Genomic DNA, 17,842 nt, shown 5'->3' on the forward strand with positions numbered 1-17,842 from the left:
GAGGCAAGTTTCAGATAATGTACAATGGAAAGGTTTACTGTTTGCCAGTCAAGAACTCAAAACCTCTAGCAAATTAAATGAAGATTTTTGCCCTTCTTGCCAATATCTCTTTCCTGTGTTTAGCTCCAGATAAACCAGTCAATAATTTTCTGCAACTCCTCTCAACGTGTTGAACTATTAGCTAAGAAGATTTCCCAACTGGGCTATTCTTGCTTCTATATCCATGCTAAGATGAGGCAGGTGAGTGTGAAACTATATGACACTGAAGCTCACAGTACTTATTTTACTTTTAGAAGCATTGATAGTTATTTCCTAAATAGGTGGTTTTATTAAACTCTAATTGTTATATTAATTTAGGACATTTTTATTCTTCCCCTTAATGGATTCACTAGGGTTTGGTCTTTTTTCCTTCCTGAACCCATTAGAAAAAAGGATCCAACCTAGACTTCCCTAAGTTCTTCCCTGTACCAGAGCAACTGAATCTTAAACTTTTAGATTATAATTCTTTTGTTTATGACAACATTCTGAAAGTTCGCATGATGAAATGTTATCCCAAACTAACAAATGTTTATTTGTTCAGTTCTTGTGTACAAACTTAAGATCAAATACTCAAGAGACCTATTCTTTCTTTGGAATTTGGAAGTATGTCCAGATCACCAGTCATATATGCCATGAGCCAAGCATTAGAATCTCTCACTGAAAATGCATGTTTTAATTTTGAAGCAGATATTTCAGAAGGGGAAGAAAAATGGTCTAGAAACAGTCCATTAGGGTAACATTGCTTCTAAACATCACTTTGTCCTATAAGCACCAGAAATGTCACTAAAATATACTTCCTCTTATGGAAAATGACTGTTTTGGAATTCTCTCCATAAAGTCATAGATTTCAAGCAAGTAGGGAACAAAAAGACAGTCTGTTCTGTCCATCATAGCAATGAGGAGACTGATACCCAAAGAGAGTAAGTAATTTGCCCAAGACCACCCACTTAGTGAATGGCATAGCTCAAATTTGAACCCAGGTCATCTGAATCTAGCACTTCTTCCACTGCACCACACTTTCTCAAGTTTCTAAACTTATTTTAATTCACTGAATGTAACTGAAAACTTAAATATTTAAAACTAAAAATGCAGAATGTGAGATTTTAATGTTAGCTTCATTCTTCCATATACTCTATTCATATTTAGAGATCATACCAAAACTAAGTATCCGGCAAAGACAGTATAGTCGATGTTTAATAATTTACTTGAGAGCAGTTGGAGTGGTGAATGGAAAACTGGCTTTGGAGCCAGGAAGATCTGAGTTCAAGTCTTGACTCTGTCATGTACTGGCTCTGTGCGTGTCCAAGTCACTTTACCACCCACTGCTGTGGACCTCTCTTTAGACTGGAGAGAGGGTTGATATTAGTAGAGAGAGTTGCCTTATCTTGGAATTCTCCATACCAATGAAATAACAGATCCAATCCCTTTCTTCTCCCTATTGGTTTCAGTGGGTTATAAAAGCCACATTTAGAGCTTTAGCCTTTAGATAAAAGAAAAACCAAAGTAATTTAGAAAGCATATATTTGGCCATTAAAAAAATTTTTTTTAAGGATTTGAGCAAAATTTTAAAGGAACCCGAAATAAAATATTGTATGAAAACCAAATAAAGTTTTCAAAGTTGAGAACAAAACCTCAAGTTTAGTGAAAAACAAATATTTATTTCTAAGATAGGACACTGAATTTATTTACTCAGGTTTTTACTAATTATTTCTGTTTTGATATTTGTAAAGTTGCTCATAATTCTCTTCAGATATGAGGAAGAAGCAATTAATGGGGGAGACTTCTGTTCCTTATGTGATTTCATTAAACTTTTTAAATAAGATGACTTATTTATGTGTCTCCAGGAACACCGAAATCGTGTATTCCATGATTTCCGAAATGGCTTATGCCGTAATCTTGTTTGCACTGGTAAGAATTTTGTACCTCCTTTGCTCCTTATTTATCCTGTTCTGCTTTGATTTGCTTTTACTGTCCTGTCCCTTTTCTTCCCACCACTGCCACTGCCAGAATAATAACTAACATTGAGATTAAATACCATTTACTCTTAAAATTGTATTCTTTGTGAGAAATTACAAGAAAATTGTTCTGGCATTGAGATCTTATTCTTGCCTGTAAAATTTGCGTGGTTCTTTTGGTTTGGGTTTTTAGTTTTGTCGATTTGCTTGGTTTTGTTGTTGTTGTTGTTGTTGTTTTTCCCCCAAAGCTGAATTGGCGTACAACACAAATTGAATTATATTAAGGATCCACCTATATTTTTGTGATTTTGTTATTTTTTCCATACATAAATCTTATAAAACATAGTCTTGCTATATTGATATAAAATTGGTGACCTGTCATGTCACCTTCTCAAATATGACACCTGAACCTGTAGGATTTACTGCTATGTGATGATGATTCAGCAAAGGAGACTGAGAAAGAGCTGCCCTAGAGGTAGAGGTAGGAGGAGAACCAGGAGAGAGCCCTAGGAAGAAAACCAGAGAGCAGAGAAAACCTATGAGGTTTAGCTGAATCTTTTTTTCTTTTAATTCTTTGTTACAAGGGATAATAATTCACTAGATGGGGAAGGAATATCTTTAGAAATGAAGGTGATATAAAAACAAAAGATATCAATTTAAAGAAATTTTAACCCAAAGAATCCTCAGAGAAAAGAAAGGATAAATATTATGTACAAAAATATTGCATCTCTTTTTTGTAGCAGCATATAAAGGGTACCCATAAATTGGGGATTAGTTTAACAAGAGTATAATGGAATATTGGGCCACAAGAAATAATAAAGAGACCAAACCTGAGAGATCCTGTATGAACTGATGCCATATTAAGTTAGCAAAACCCAGAGATTTAAACAATAACCATATTGTAATGAAAAATAACTAAGACTTAAGAACTTTGATCAATTTAATTAGTGGCCACAGTTCTTAAAAAAAATGATAAAATATGTTCTTTACCTCCTGATGGTGACATGGTGAACTCAAGGTGCAGAACTGCAGGATGTGACATGTTTTTTGACAGCTATTATAGAGATACATCCTGTTCGACTATGCATATTTGATTCAAAGAGTTATGCTTTTCTTTTATTTGGGGTAGAGAGTGAGATAAGGAAGTCTGGCAAGAGGTGCCAAAATAGAAAAAAAAAAGTAAGAAAAGAGGGTCATTCTGTGCATTTAAAATGCACAGAAGAGAACAAAAGCAAAGTCAGTAGAAAAAAAACAGACAAGCAAGACAGCTTTAAAAAGCATGTGTTGAAATTGTATAACTTGACAGGCAAGGTATACATAATGCAGATTTGTGACTCCATGTTCAATAGAACTATTTTACTTTGTTTATGGAATTGTTTATTTGGTGTTAGGTTCGAAAGGAAAAGAAAAAAAAAGCATAGGAAAATAGCTCTAATAAGTTTGAAGTGATTATATGGTCAAGTGAATCCTTTTAGAGGATGGAGGAGGTCTGGAAATGCTTATAGGCATTAAGGATCCTAGGGGATTAAAGGTGAGATATAAGAAATGATCAAAAGGGAATTACTCCTGAAAGAAAAAAAGAGAATGGGTTCAAGGGCACAAGTTGAGGATCCAGCTTTCTTGGCAAGGCAAAGAGACCATGTTCCTGGTCTTCTGGGAACCTTATCACAAGGGGAGAGAATATGGGGTTATTGTGAGGAGATTTGAGGAGGGATTTAATTTTTCACACAAAGACAACTGGAGAAATATGAATTGCTCACAAGTAGGCTAAATCAATATAATAAAAATGACACGTTTTTCCTGTTAACTTATTCATTGCCATACCAAATTACCAAAGAATTATTTTCTAGAGCTAGAAATGATAATAAAATTCATCTAGAAGATCTAAGATCAAGGAATCAATGGAGGAAAAATAGGGCTAGCTATGCCAGATTTCAAACTATATTACAAAGTGGTAAATACAAATAGTCTGGTGCTGGTTACAGAATAGAGTGGTGGATCAGTGGAATAGATTAGGTACATAATACACAGTAGTAAATAACTGTCTGGTGTTTGATAAACCCAAGGATCTAAGTTTTTAGGATAAGAACTCACTGGCAAAAATTGCTGGGAAAATAGTTTGAAGTAAACTAGAAATAGACCAATATTTCACACTATATATACCAACATAAGGTGTAATTGATAAATGATTTCATCACGAAGAGTAATATAAGTAAATTGGAAGAGCATGGGGGCAATCAGATGTCTCAGTGAATAGAGAGTCAGGCCTGGAGATGGGAGGTCCTCGGTTCAAGTCTGGTCTCAAGGCATTTCCTACCTTGGAACTAATACTTAGTATTGAGTCTAAGAAAGAAAGTAAGAGATTTAGTCTGGTCTCAAGGCATTGCCTACCTAGTATTGAGTCTAAGATAGAAAGTAAGAGATTTTTTAAAAAATAAGGGAGCATAGAAAAATTTACCTGTCAGATCTATGAATAATGGAAGAATTTATGTCTAAACAAGAAATAGGATCATGGGAAGTAAAATAGATAATTCTGAAATAAAAAATAAACTTTTCTACAAACAAAACTATTGTAGCCAAAATTCAAAGGAAAGAAAGAAGAAAAAATGTATATCAAGTTTCTCTCATAAAGCACTCATTTCGCAAATCTATATAGGGAATTAAGCCAATTTTTTTTTGGTCATTACCCAATTTGTAAATGGTCAAACGATTTCAAATCATTTTCTTCAGAAGAAAAATTCAAAACTAGTAATCAAAGTTATCAAATCAACAAGTCTTGTGAAAAAATGCTCTAAATCACTATTGATTAGAGATACGCAAATCAACTGAGATAACCACTTCACACTTATCAGATTGGCTGGCATTGTCAGAAAAGAAAAAGGACATGCTAGAGGGAGTGTAGAAAAATTGGGATACTAATGAACTGTTGGTGACCAAATTTTGAATTAATCCAATCATTCTCCAGAACAATTTGAAACTATACCCAAAGAGTTATAAAACTTTGATACCCTTTGATCTAGCAATGGTATTATTAGATATTTATCCTAGATGGATTAAAGAAAAGGAAAAAGGACCTGTTTGCACAAAAATATCAATAGCAGTTCATTTGTGGTGTCAAAGAATTGGAAATTGAGAAGATGCTCATCAATTGAGGAAAAGCTAAACAAGTTTGATACATGGTTGTGATGGAATACTATTGTGATCTAAGAAATGACAAGCAGGATATTTTCCAGAAAATCTGGGAAGACTTAAATGAACTGATACAAAGTGAAGAGAACAGAATAGTAAACCATTGTACACAATATCAACAGTATTTATTGTAAGGATGATCAATTGTGAAAGACTTAGCTACAAGTGACCTAAGAAAATTGCAAAGGACCTGTGATTAGAAAAGTACTGTTTACTTGTAGAGAGATAACTGATGAACTCAATGCAACAATGAACTTCAATGCTGATTGAAGCATGCTTTTTAAACTTTATTGTTCGTGTGTGTGTGTGTGTGTGTGTGTGTGTGTGTGTGTGTTGCAACACAGCTAATAGGGAATTATATTTTGTGTGACTGTATAATTCATTTACTTCTTGCCTTCTCAAAGGGTGTGTGAGGAGCAGGAGGCAAAGAGAGAATTTGGAACTTAGAATTGTAAAATATGAATGGATTTTTTTGTTCCCTTTTTTATTTTTCCAATTACATGGTAAAAATTTAACATTTGTTTTTGAAAGGTTCAGTTCTGAATTCTCTCTCTACCCTTCCCCGGAACCTCATTGAGAAGGCAGGCTATTTCATATAGTTATATGTGTGGCCATGCAAAATATATTTCCCTAGTAGTCGTGTTGTAAAAGAAAATAGACCAAAAGAAAAACCATGAAAGAAATAGTATGCTTTGATTTGCTTTTGGATTCCATAAGTCCTTTGGAATTGTTCATTCACAGTTGATCATCATACAATTTTGCTGTTACTGTTCTGGTTTGGTTCACTTCATTTTGCATCAGTTCATGTAAGTTCAAGTTTTAAAAAAATGTCAAAAACATTTTTATACACAGTTGGGGAATATTGAAATAAAACTATTAAGAAAAAGAATAGATAGATGACAGATATTGCAAAGGAAAAATTATTAGGACTTGGTGACTAATATATTTTGGAGGAAGAGACAGAAAGATGCAAATTTTAAAGTCTTTTATGCCTGGGAGACTGTTATTGTCACTCTATTAAAAGGAGATTAGAATCAAGTTTAAGAGAGAAGATAGATTTTAGATGCATTAGGATCAGAGTAAAATGAATATGCAATTGGAAATGTCCAGTAGACCATGCAAGTCTGAGCCTGGAACTTTAGAGAAAATTGGGGACTCGAGGATACAGATCATCACTATGGTGATGACAAATGAAACCGTAGACTTCGGTGGGATCTCTGAGGGAGAGAGTATTTTTAAACTATTTTTATTTTAATAACATTTCCATATAAAATTCCCCAAGGTATAGAATCCAATTGTCTACCTCCCTTTTCCAGCTCCACCCCTTCCAGAGCTGACAAGCAATTCAATCTGGATTCTACATGTATTATTGTGCAAAACATTTCTGTATTCATTTTTGTAAGTGAATAATCTTATAAAACTAAAACCTCAAAACATATACCCAAATTGATTCTTAAGTCCCTCAGAATTGTTCTGCATCATTTTATTGCTGTTAGCAAAGTCTATCATATTTGATCATTCTACAATATTGCAGTTACTGTGTATGATGTGTTCCTGGTTCTGCTTATTTCACTCTGCATCAGTTCATGTAGGTCTTTCCAGCTCTTTTGAGAACATCCTGTAATAATGGTATTCCATCACCATCATATACCACAGTTTGTTCAGCCATTCCCCAATTGAGGGATGTCCCTTTAGTTTCCAATTCTTTGACACCAAAAAGAGAGGCTATAAATATTTTTGTACAAGTAGGTCCTTTCCCCTTTTTCATTAATCTCTTTAGAATACACACCTAGTAGTTGGTATTACTGGATCAAAAGGTATGCATTGTTTTATAGCCCTTTGAACATAATTCCTAATTGTCCTCTGAGAGAGGGAATGTTTTAAGAGAAGAATAGTGGGCCAAAGGTTGAACTTTTAAGGAACACTCAGATTTAGGAGTTAAGAAAAAGAGGGACTACTAGGTGAATGGGAAATCAAAGGAGAAGGGAATTTTAAGAAGGTTGGGAATAGTCACCAGCATCTGCTGCTACAGGGCACAAATGTAAGAATGACTGAGGGAAAAGAATAATTGTTGTCATTAGGCAGCATTAATAGTGGCCTTGGAGTATGTCATCACAGTTTAAAACCTTTTCAGTTTCATTCCTGAGCCCAGAGTTCTCTTATCCTTAGGGTATTCATATTTTCACATTTGCTTTAAACCGTCATTTCTCGCTTTTCAAAGATGTAGGAAATGAAAGTACATAAACAGATTTTTCCTATTAGGTGCATGCTAACTTAGAATAATGTTATTTTTGTTCAGGTGTATTTGCATAAGTTTAAATGGAATAAGACCACATAAAAAAGATGTTTAAAAGTGGTAGTGAAAAGAGTAATATTTGAACAGTAGCTTAAGGAAACTCTGTTTTCAGATCTGTTTACCCGAGGTATTGATATCCAAGCTGTGAATGTGGTGATAAACTTCGACTTTCCAAAGCTGGCAGAGACCTATCTCCATCGTATTGGCAGATCAGGTAAGGAAATGGAAGAAGGATATTCTTTAGTAAAGTTGGGTTTGCCTATGTATGATATGAATTTCTGGTTCTTTTGAACATGTGAAAGGTGATCTGAAGAGTTGGAGGGAAAAGTCTTAAAAGTTTCTAACTTTGAAGGATAATTGGATATAACTTAATCCTGCTTAGTATTAAATACCAGGAATTTAATCAGTTACTCATTTTTTTGGACCTCTTTACCAAGTTTTCTACTGTCTGCTTACTTGAGATAAAAATTTAACCTGTGTGAAACATGAATATTAAGCAGATAATCTCTCTGGTTGTACTATTTAAAGTTATGTATTTTGGTCATTTCAATTGTGTATCCATTTTGTCATGTGAAATACTGAAATCGAATTTACTTGATATGAAACCTGAAATTTGAGGAGAGCCAACAAGTAGTTTCATATATTCAAAATCATGTCAAATTGAAATATTCATTCCCTGTACACTAGTTTAAAATTTATTCTTTTCTCTCTTAACAGGTCGCTTTGGTCACCTTGGTTTGGCCATCAATTTGATCACATATGATGATCGATTCAATCTAAAAAGTATTGAGGAGCAACTGGGAACTGAAATTAAACCCATCCCAAGCAACATTGACAAGAGTCTGTATGTGGCAGAATACCACAGTGAGCCTGTAGAAGATGAGAAACCTTAACAAGCATGTGAGTATTTTACTATTATTTCTGAATGAAGAAAGAAGTAAAAATAGAAATAAGGCATTATTCTTTCATTTTTCCCCCTGAGATAGTGTTCTGGCCAATTTATGATATCTTAAGAGAGCAAAAGGGTGAAACTCTAGTAGTAAACCACTCCAATTATAAAGGTTCAGCAAGCATACACATATATCTCTAGTGAACTCTGCTCTCATTAGGGATCAATGTCTTTGTCTTGCGTTTAGCCTACTCAATGCAATAATAGTTTGTAGCAAAATCAAACTGTGCATTGGTTGAGAAGTGTATTTTAAAATAATACCCGACAAATGTAGTTATATGAAATAACTTTGGAGTTTGTCATGACAAAACTTAATTTGGTTTTTTAAATATACATTTATGAGAAGATACCTGTTATTCAAACTAATAATAAAAGGAAAACATAGTGTTGCTTAATAATTTTACATGAAAGGCACACATCCTACCCTTTTACTTTTCTCACTTCTGGGTATAAGCCTCTGAGCATTCACTCTGGCTACTGATGTTTGCACTAACAAATTAGATAAGAGTAGTTATTACTGTATCACAAGAAAATTAAATGAATAAATTAAGAGCTTATCATGACTACCTAATTCCTCTTTCATATTCTCACCTTTTTATTTAGAGGGATAAAGTCCTTATAAACAATTACTGATTTTAAAGAGTTAACTATTAAAAAATTTTTTTATTCAAAATTAGCTGTCAAGATTTTAAAACCTTATATCTTTGCCACTGTGGTATTGTAAGCAGGCCCAATTCAGATCTTTAAGATATCTTTTCTCTTGGTCTAATCGCTATAGATTGCCTGTGATAGTGAGAAAGATCGTTAAAAAACATTGCCAAAAGAATCATGCTCATCTAGTTTCTTTTGGGGGTACTAGCAGAAACTTCTTCTTATTCTAAAAAAGGAGATTCCCTAAAGGGATAGAAATTTATTGGGAACCCCTAGAGAAAACCCCTAACTCATAAAAGAGCTAGAGAAAACTTGGGGTGAAAGTCCTGGTTTACATTTCTTTCATTGATGTTAATTTCCTGTTTCTCCACTTAGGCTTTGACAAACTACAGAAGCCCATCTGGATCTGTGACACATCGTTTCTTTGGGAATGCTCTTCTCTTTGTGGGTTTTTCGTCTTCTTTTCGTTTTGGAACTATGAAGACTTAAAAAGAGCTCAGACTTTTTTTTTTCTTTTTAATCTGGCGGAGAGGAGAAAAAAGCTGAAAAGAAGGAATATACCTTTTTTGTTCCACTTGTTTGCACTGTGTGCTGACTGAACATTAGTTGCACTAACTGCTGGTTTTAAAAAATTTCTTCTGGGAGGCAGGGGAAGGAGGAAAAAAAAAAGGAAGAGGAGGGGAGAAACCCTGAAAAGAGAAGAATCTTGATAAACACAAGCTTGTCTACTATTTCAAAATCTCCAACAGTTGACTAGGAGTGCATTTCAACTTCTCCCTGGTTCTCATCCGTTTTTAAGCCTAAAGAGCTTGTTACTTATTTGTGCGAAGTGCCTTATGCTATGAGACCATTCAGAATATCATCTTTCAGACACAGCCCAAGGAATCAACAATGGCAATTCTTTCTTTTTTTTCCCTCTCCCCATCCCTTTTTGTTTTCAGGTCAGTCTCCTTCCCTTCCCCTCCTCATTCACCCAAATACTCAAGCCCAGGGCTGGGAAATGAAACATATTGGTAATGTTAAACACTTGTTTTTTGTTTGGTTTTTCATCGGAGGAGTTGATATGCAACAGCAGTTCACCCGCACTGTAAATACATGTATTTAAAAAAAACCCAAGTAAAAAAATCTGGGCTGAGTAGGTGCAACATCATCGCTCCCGAAGGAAAGAGCAGTCTATCATTGCAGGAGCCATATGACAAGCCTTTGTGCTCTTTAGCAGAACACTAAAGACTGGTTTACATAAGCCTCCATTAGTAGTTATGGCACTTGATGTGTAGACATGTCAGAGCCTTGACCCTCTTTCCTCTGTGGCAAAGCGTGTCCCATAGAAAATTGGATGTGTATACTTGTATAAACTTTGTAAATACGTTTTTTTCTGGGTTCATATATAACTTTTTTTTTATGAAGGTTGCTGGGATTAAGGGGATTAGACTGATTATGGGAGCAGCTAAAAATGAGAGGGGCTCAGTTTTTCGCAACACTAAACTCTAAAAAGTGCTCCGGCCTCTTACTGTAGAAAGCAGGCCTCTATGGGGAAATCCAAGAGTTGAGAAAGGGACTTTAGGGTGGGTGATAAGGGGTATTCACTTAAAACTTGCTGCCACACTACTCTACCCAATACTGTGGAGGAATCCTAGAGAGAGAACAAAGAAGCTTAAAAAATGTATAGCTCAAAATGTTTTTGAGATGCTTTCTGACATTCCTCCTTCCCCCCTCTTCAAAAATAAACAAAAAAACTTCATAAACTACATGCTCTGAAAAAGGGGGTAAAGATTAATCTACCTTGTAGAGTAAACATTCTAGCAGATGGTAGTATTGTTGAGCAGCATATATAAAGCACAGATTTGAGTTTCAGAATATTAGAAGATACCAGTTTATATAAACTGACTTCTGGAGCTTTTTTTCTGTGGATCATTTCTTTTAGTGTATGCATTTGTTGCCCCCAAACACCTTGATGAACAGATTTTGTGCAGGAATGGGCAAACCCTGAGACCTGTTAACTAAAAAGCTACAGAAAGCTGCTTGCCATCCTCTATGTTTTGGCATGATTTGCTGTCTGTCATTCTGCATTGTATATTGCTGGCAAACGCTTTATGGTCAATAGTGTTGCTTTAAATTGTGCCCCTCCCAATATGCTTGATGTTTGGCCTGATCTCCAGGCAAAAGGAGTGAGAAGAATCAAAACCAGTAAACTTTTTTGTTGTTGTTGTTTTGTTGTTGTTGTTGTTGGGGTTTTTTTTTCTTTTCTTTAATTCCCTTTTTAGCCCAGTGTACTGTAGTCAGTCAGGAGGCATCTTCAAACCACAACCTCACTTTCCCAACTCCAAGACAGTTTTTCCAGATCCATTGTTTTTAAAAAGCCCTAATATAATCAGATCCTATGTATTCTTCCATGTTTATCACCTGGACAAAAGAATTGATCTTATAAGTTATGGTTTTATTTTTTTTAACTATTCTTACTTTATTCTAAACAAAATTGTTTATAGACCGATCAGAAACCTGACCGGTGCCTCCTGATCAGACTTTACAATGATTCTTTTCCAACTGTGTAGCAAGAGCTGCGTTGCACAGTACAAACTCAGACAGTAATTAGAGCTATATGAGCCATATACTGTCTATCCAACAAATGTTAGGTACTAAATGTAAACAATAATTTAGGAAATAACTTTTTTGAGGGGGGAGGGAATATATGGGTAACAAATTTTGACCAAATTTTAAATTTTACCCTCGTACTGAAGCAGCTCATTTTTTTTTTCTGGCGAGACAAGAGGGATCATTTAATACAACAAAGATGGAGAAGCAAATGTAAATATAATTTTGTATCTCGCAACAGAGTTTGTGTGTGAGTGAACAAGCAGATCAGTCCCACTCTGCCAGTCATGGACTGTTCTGCCTGGTCCAGGATAGGTAAGCTCAATGCCATGCGCCATTGGATCCCTCTTGAAGCACAGATTTAAAATTGAAAGTATTACTAAAGCTCAGCCTCTGATGAGGAGTGGCACTTAAAATGTCTGGAGCACCATTATTGAACAGCTTTCTGTTAAGACTGTTGTCCAATTCTGGTTCTTGACTCTTGAATAGGAATTGCAAATGGAAAGATGCTCTAAAGAGCTAGGTAAAAAACCTGGTCTTTTGTTTTTATTTTTTTTTTAATCCCCTTGCAATAAGGAACATTGTAACTTTTGGGGGATATTCTCAGATTCCAATTTTGGGGTGTTTTGTTTTGGGGTTTTTATTTAACATCAACATTTTCCATTGGTTCATTTGGGTTAGAACAAGTCCTTATTTTTAATATTCAAACCATGGGTCTAGCATGTAGTTTGGCCTGTGGTAGTGCAGTTGGTGTAACAGAAAATATAACACTCTGCTGCTTCTCGGCCCATATTTTCCCCCTTATTCCCTCCTCAGTCCCCATTGGAAAAAAAAAATCAATCTTCTTCCCTTTTGAAATGGAATAAATTTTTGTCTAAATTGATCTTCCTGAGGAGGGAGAAGAAAGGGACAGAGGAACCTAGACTTGTTTCTCAATTATCTCCAATTTGGTCCCAAGTTCAATATGGGTTGGTCCCAATGGGTTGGTGGGTGGGTTGGTCATCAATATTTGTGTTCAGAATGAGATGAGAGCATCTTTCCTTTGCTGTGTGCTTTGTGCTTGTTTGTCACCAAGTGTGGGTAAGAACCAGACTGCTCAGCACAAAGCTCCTTCTATAACTGTTGGTATCAAAACATCTCATTCTGGTCACTTTTTTTGTTCATTTGTTTTTGTTTTAATAGGGATGGGAGGGCGGGTGTCTACACAAAGGATTTAGAGACACTTCAGAAGCTTGTAGCCTCACCATCAACTTCTCTCAACCACACTCTTGACCTCACAGATGAGTAGCAGCACAAAGGTGAAATAATTAAATTTTCCTTGTGATTTGAGCCTTGTTAGTTTAACTTGCCATTCGTTGTCATCCTAAATGTCTCTTTCCCCCTTTACTGCTGTGTATCAATTTTCTGGCAGTGTCTGGCCAGCATTGAATTCAACCAGCAACCAAACCACCAGCTCCACAGAGCAGTATTGGTTCATGGGAGCTAAAGCAATTTACTTTAGTAAACTAGAACTAAAGGCTCATCTGTTAGATTAGGGGTGTGTTTATGAAGAGGTGATGATTTATGAGGCTGAAAAGAACAAGTCTGGCACCTAGATTCTGCCCCATCTGTAGCTAGCAGATTCTAGAAGAAGTGTATCTAAATTCACCTGTGGACAATATGGGGTAGGGAAGGGGTGGGGGGAGGGGTGGGGTTATTAAGATACAGGCTACTGTATTTTAACCAATGATTGTGGGGGAGGGGTATCTGGAGAAAACAGTCACTATTCCCTTTATTGAAACAAAACTGGAACATGATTTTTTTTCTTAAAGAAACAGAAGCTATTATTTTTTGTTCAATTCAAATGGGAGACTTAAATCCAGTGTCCCTAGCCACAAGGGACCAGTTCCTTCCACTGAGAAGTAAACAGTGGGAACTCAAATTTGAAAACATTTGGGCAAGGGGAGAATTGGCTTTCTGTTAATTGGCTAATAGTCCAGTGGGGCTGTGTTTTTGATGGGATGTGGTGTATTCTATGTATATGGATATGGAGCCAAGAGTCTCCACTCAGTTCATAAAGTTCAGAAAAGATGGTTGGCAAAATCTTGATTTTGTTCATTTATCTCAATAAAAGCCCACTGGAACTCCAGCCCTCTGTGTGGTATTCATTCCTAGAAGTGTGTCAAGTTTTGATTCTTACCAAGACAGAATCTATTTTTGCTGAAATGATCCCAGAGAAAGCATTCTCGTAGATTCCTAATGAACATGGCAGCTGATGAAGACACCATGTCTTCATTTCTCTGAAGGAAAGAATGTGTTTCTTCCTTTGGTTCCCCCACTATGTTTTATTTTGCCTAAGTCAAACTTCACAACCAAAATGAAGAATCAAAGCAATGAAAGGACTGATTTAGAATAAGGGAGCCCAGATCCAAATTATAAACCAGTAAATTGGCTTCCATTTCAAGGATTGTACTCCAATAAAATAAGAATGTTTTGTTTAAAGGAGCTTTCAGAGAATATTGTTGGCAGGCACTTACATTTGTTGTGCAAAGACCCTATTATACTAAGTGATGCAAGAAATAAAATTTTAGAAAAGAAACAGTGATAATGTTGCTCAAAGCCCTTTTTTACAGTTAAATAAATAAAATGGTACATAGCTGATTAGCTACAGAGCTTTTTAAAAATTTTTAATAAGTTATGTCTGATTCAAGTGAAAGCGATAACAATATGGCACAGACATCAAAAACTAAAATAAAATTTTTTTGTATAAACTAAGTTAAGGTTTTAATGCAAACATTCAAGGAAACTTAATTTTCTAAAATAAACATGTCAATACTGGCCTTCCCAAAAAGAATCAGCCCAATAAATCAGGGACACTTAATCACCTTTCAGTTTCTTCATAACTGCCAATGGAAATTACTTGATTTTTTTCCCTTAAGTTTTTTGCCTGCATTTGTATTCATTGCTCACAATTTGGTGTTCATATTTTAATTCAGGAAAGTTGTGACTTTGCCTGAATTATCCTAATCATTTTACACCAAATCCAGTCTTGGGAAAAATAGTACATCACATGTTAAAACAAGGAAGAAATGAATCATTTTATTCTTCTAGCCCCTTATAACCCACTATGTTGCTGAAATGATGTCCTGAGTTAACAACATAGCTTTAAGGACTCCTTTTCTGTAGTTTAAGATATTCAGTATTTTCAATGTTCAGTAATAACTTTTTCCTTCAGGTTTTTAAAACTCGGTCTATGGCCCTGAAATAAATGAACAATACATCCAACTGTAAAATCACTCATCAAAACTACAAGTAATAGTATACTCTTATCATATATTAGGGTAGAAAACCAAAAAAGGCCACTGCTGCATGGATTTGCTATTCAGGCATAGCTAGATTTTTCAATATACTGAAGCCTACCACAGATGATTCGATTCAGTGTATTTCACAAGTCTTTTTCTTAATACACTACCAACTGGCAACAGAGCTTTAGAAGTTATAGATCATAGATTAAGAACTGGAAGGTACTTTAGAGTGAATCCAGTATTAATTTCTTAACCTATGTAGGAATCTTTCTACAGTGTCCTTGAAAAATAAGGAACTTTGAACCAACATGAAGTGATTTTGCCCATTGCATTGATGAAATCCAGATCCACTTAGTCTATACCATTTCCCTGACACACAACTAAAAATCTTATCAAACTCAAATTTGCATAGTTTGTTCTAGGTGATTCCATGCTGACCCTTTCAGATAACTCCTTCCCAAGGTTCTTCAGAGTATGAACACATAACATAAATTGTTTAGCAGGCTCCAGAATTTTGCCAACAATTGGTATCAAGTTATCAGTATTGAGGTTATAGAATCTAGTCCCCTACCTTCTAAAAAATTTTTAATTAACCTGGGTATCTCTTTCATTCTCCATGATTCCTCAAATCATCACTAATACTGGTTTTCTTATTAGGATTTCTCTAAAAACTGGATGTCAAAATTGACAGTTAATATAGATAATGATTAAAAAAAATCTCAGATGGGGTAGAAATTAGAATGAATTTAAACAGTGATAATTGTCAAATTCTACCTTCTAATTCAATGCTCTTTTCACTAAGTCTGCAAAGTTTTCAGCATGGAAGAGATAAGAATGCAACTTAGAAACAAAGCAACATAGACAAATATGTATCTTTGTTCTGGTAAATGCATTTGTTTTTCTGCCCTTTGAAGAGTTTTTTTTTTTTCACTCCATTACCTTTCATTTTTTATTCCCAGTTAATTTCAAGTTGAAGGAAATTTTGGGCTACCCATGCTAAAAAACCCTGGCTCTCTGTAGCAACAGGCATTTCAGATTCCCAAATAGGCAATTCTGGGGACAAAGTTTATATGCATGCTCTGGAAAACTAAAACTTACAAAACTAAATTCAATTTCTGTTGCTCTCACTTTGCGGCTGTTTCTTACTCTGTAAATTGGTGAAATTAGAATAGGTTAGGGTTTTTAACCTTTTTTTGTCATGGACCCCTTTGGCAGTCTGGTGAAGCCTATGGACCCCTTCTGAGAAAAAAAAATTAATTCATAATTGACAGAAATACTACATATTTCAATTTGAGATTAATGAGAGTAAAGGTGTTCACTTTTTTCATATCAGAGTTAGTCCCCTGAATTCTCTCTGGACCCCAGGTTGACAGCCCTTAGACTTAATTGATCCCAAGGACCTTTCCAATTCTTAAGATAGCATGATTCCCTAAGTTTTCAGCTCTCACTCTTTGGCAAGTCAGGTTCTCCAAACAGCAGAAGACAACTGATGACTCTCCTCAAAGTACTAGTGGTAATCTCAAAGAGGGGATTTTTTTTGTATTCTTGCTCATGAGATCTTAGCTGGTGTGCTACCATTTACTGTCAGCCAGTTAGTAAGTTTTTAAAAGAAAAGAGTATTTTACCCAGCAAATAAAGCAAGAATAATTGTTATCAAAACCGCCTCCCCGTCCCCTCAAACAACAAGCACACCCTCGTTCAACATACAAAAGATTGGCTGGAGTTGGGTCAAATACAGCACTTTGTAACCAAAGAGTAAACTCAGTTCTTTGTTCCTGGGAGTCTTTTTTTCCCTTTGTGGAATCCTCATGAAGTTCCCCCTTTAAGTATAGTTCTCAGCTAGTCTCTGAAGTAGCTACACCTTCCTTCTCTCTCTCTCTCAGCTCTGCTATTGGAAGACAACTACTTTCTCTCCTAATAACCACCATCCAACAGTCTTGTTGCTGGAATGCCCTATTAACAAGTAGGCCCCAAAGTGTAGCTAATTAGCCAATCAAGACATTTCCAGTGTCTTCTTCCCAGATATATTAAGGAATCATTTGCCTCTCTCTCCTCCCCTTTTTTCAGCTTCCTTTTGTGTGCTATCTTCCCTGCCCCACCCTCTTGCCCACAACTTTCCATAGCATTTTCTACCAGCTACACTGCTTTAGGGACTCCACTGGAACTTTCCAGCATGTCTACATTCCCCAGGAAACTAACTCATCATGGGGAAATCTCATCCTGCAAGACTGAATCTGCTTGATACATCCCATTGGTACCATCTGCTCTGATTGGACCCCCTAACTGGAGGGCAGGGCCATGGGCTCTAGGGCCTTCTTTTTAAGGAGGCAGCCTAGCATTATCTTCTCCCGTTTCCCTCCAGCTACACTGCTCTTGGACTTTAAAACCCTACCTAAAGCCGGCACCCACTATGGCCACTCCTCCCTCGTTTCCCCCTTCCTCGATGCTTTTCAGCTTCCTTTTCTCTGTTTTCTTTCCATTAAATTGTAAATTCTCAGAGGGGAGGGACTGTCTAATTTTTTAAAAACTTATATTTGTATCCCTGGCACTTAGCACAGTGCCTGGCACATAATAGGTGTTTAATAAATGTTTGCTGACTGATAGCACCAACTATTTCCTAATGCCACATGTGAAATCCTAATATAGTGTGATAAGGTCCCAAGTGCAGTCTATTCATCACATATGGCATGGGGGTATAACTAGCTTGATGAGAAGCAGAATAGTCATCTCTAATCTCTTCTCCCTCCATCCTTCTCCAAGGGAAACTTTAATTCCTAACAAAGAGAAGCAAGAAATTGGAGAGGCTACTGTGCTTCTGGGGAAAGGGGGTGCCAGGCTAGAATTTACCTAACTTGCTCTCTTAAATGTTGTTGTTTGGGGGCATAGC

At 35.9% G+C, this 17,842-nt stretch overlaps 1 protein-coding gene across 3 annotated transcripts in view; it reads left to right on the top strand.

The window, feature by feature from the left end:
- DDX6 (DEAD-box helicase 6) overlaps window positions 1–13,799 on the top strand; it is a 38,778-nt gene extending 24,979 nt beyond the window's left edge. For all 3 annotated transcript variants that reach the window (XM_001370589.4, XM_016433808.2, XM_016433809.2), the window contains exons 10-14: window positions 124–240; window positions 1,884–1,947; window positions 7,592–7,693; window positions 8,197–8,379; window positions 9,455–13,799. In XM_001370589.4, coding sequence (XP_001370626.1) covers window positions 124–240; window positions 1,884–1,947; window positions 7,592–7,693; window positions 8,197–8,372 — 459 coding nt within the window. In that variant the 3' untranslated portion in view covers window positions 8,373–8,379; window positions 9,455–13,799. The remainder of the gene's footprint in view (window positions 1–123; window positions 241–1,883; window positions 1,948–7,591; window positions 7,694–8,196; window positions 8,380–9,454) is intronic.
- Window positions 13,800–17,842: the final 4,043 nt, after the last annotated feature.

The sequence above is a fragment of the Monodelphis domestica genome, chromosome 4, assembly GCF_027887165.1.
Source record: "Monodelphis domestica isolate mMonDom1 chromosome 4, mMonDom1.pri, whole genome shotgun sequence".
Taxonomy (NCBI): Eukaryota; Metazoa; Chordata; class Mammalia; order Didelphimorphia; family Didelphidae; genus Monodelphis; species Monodelphis domestica.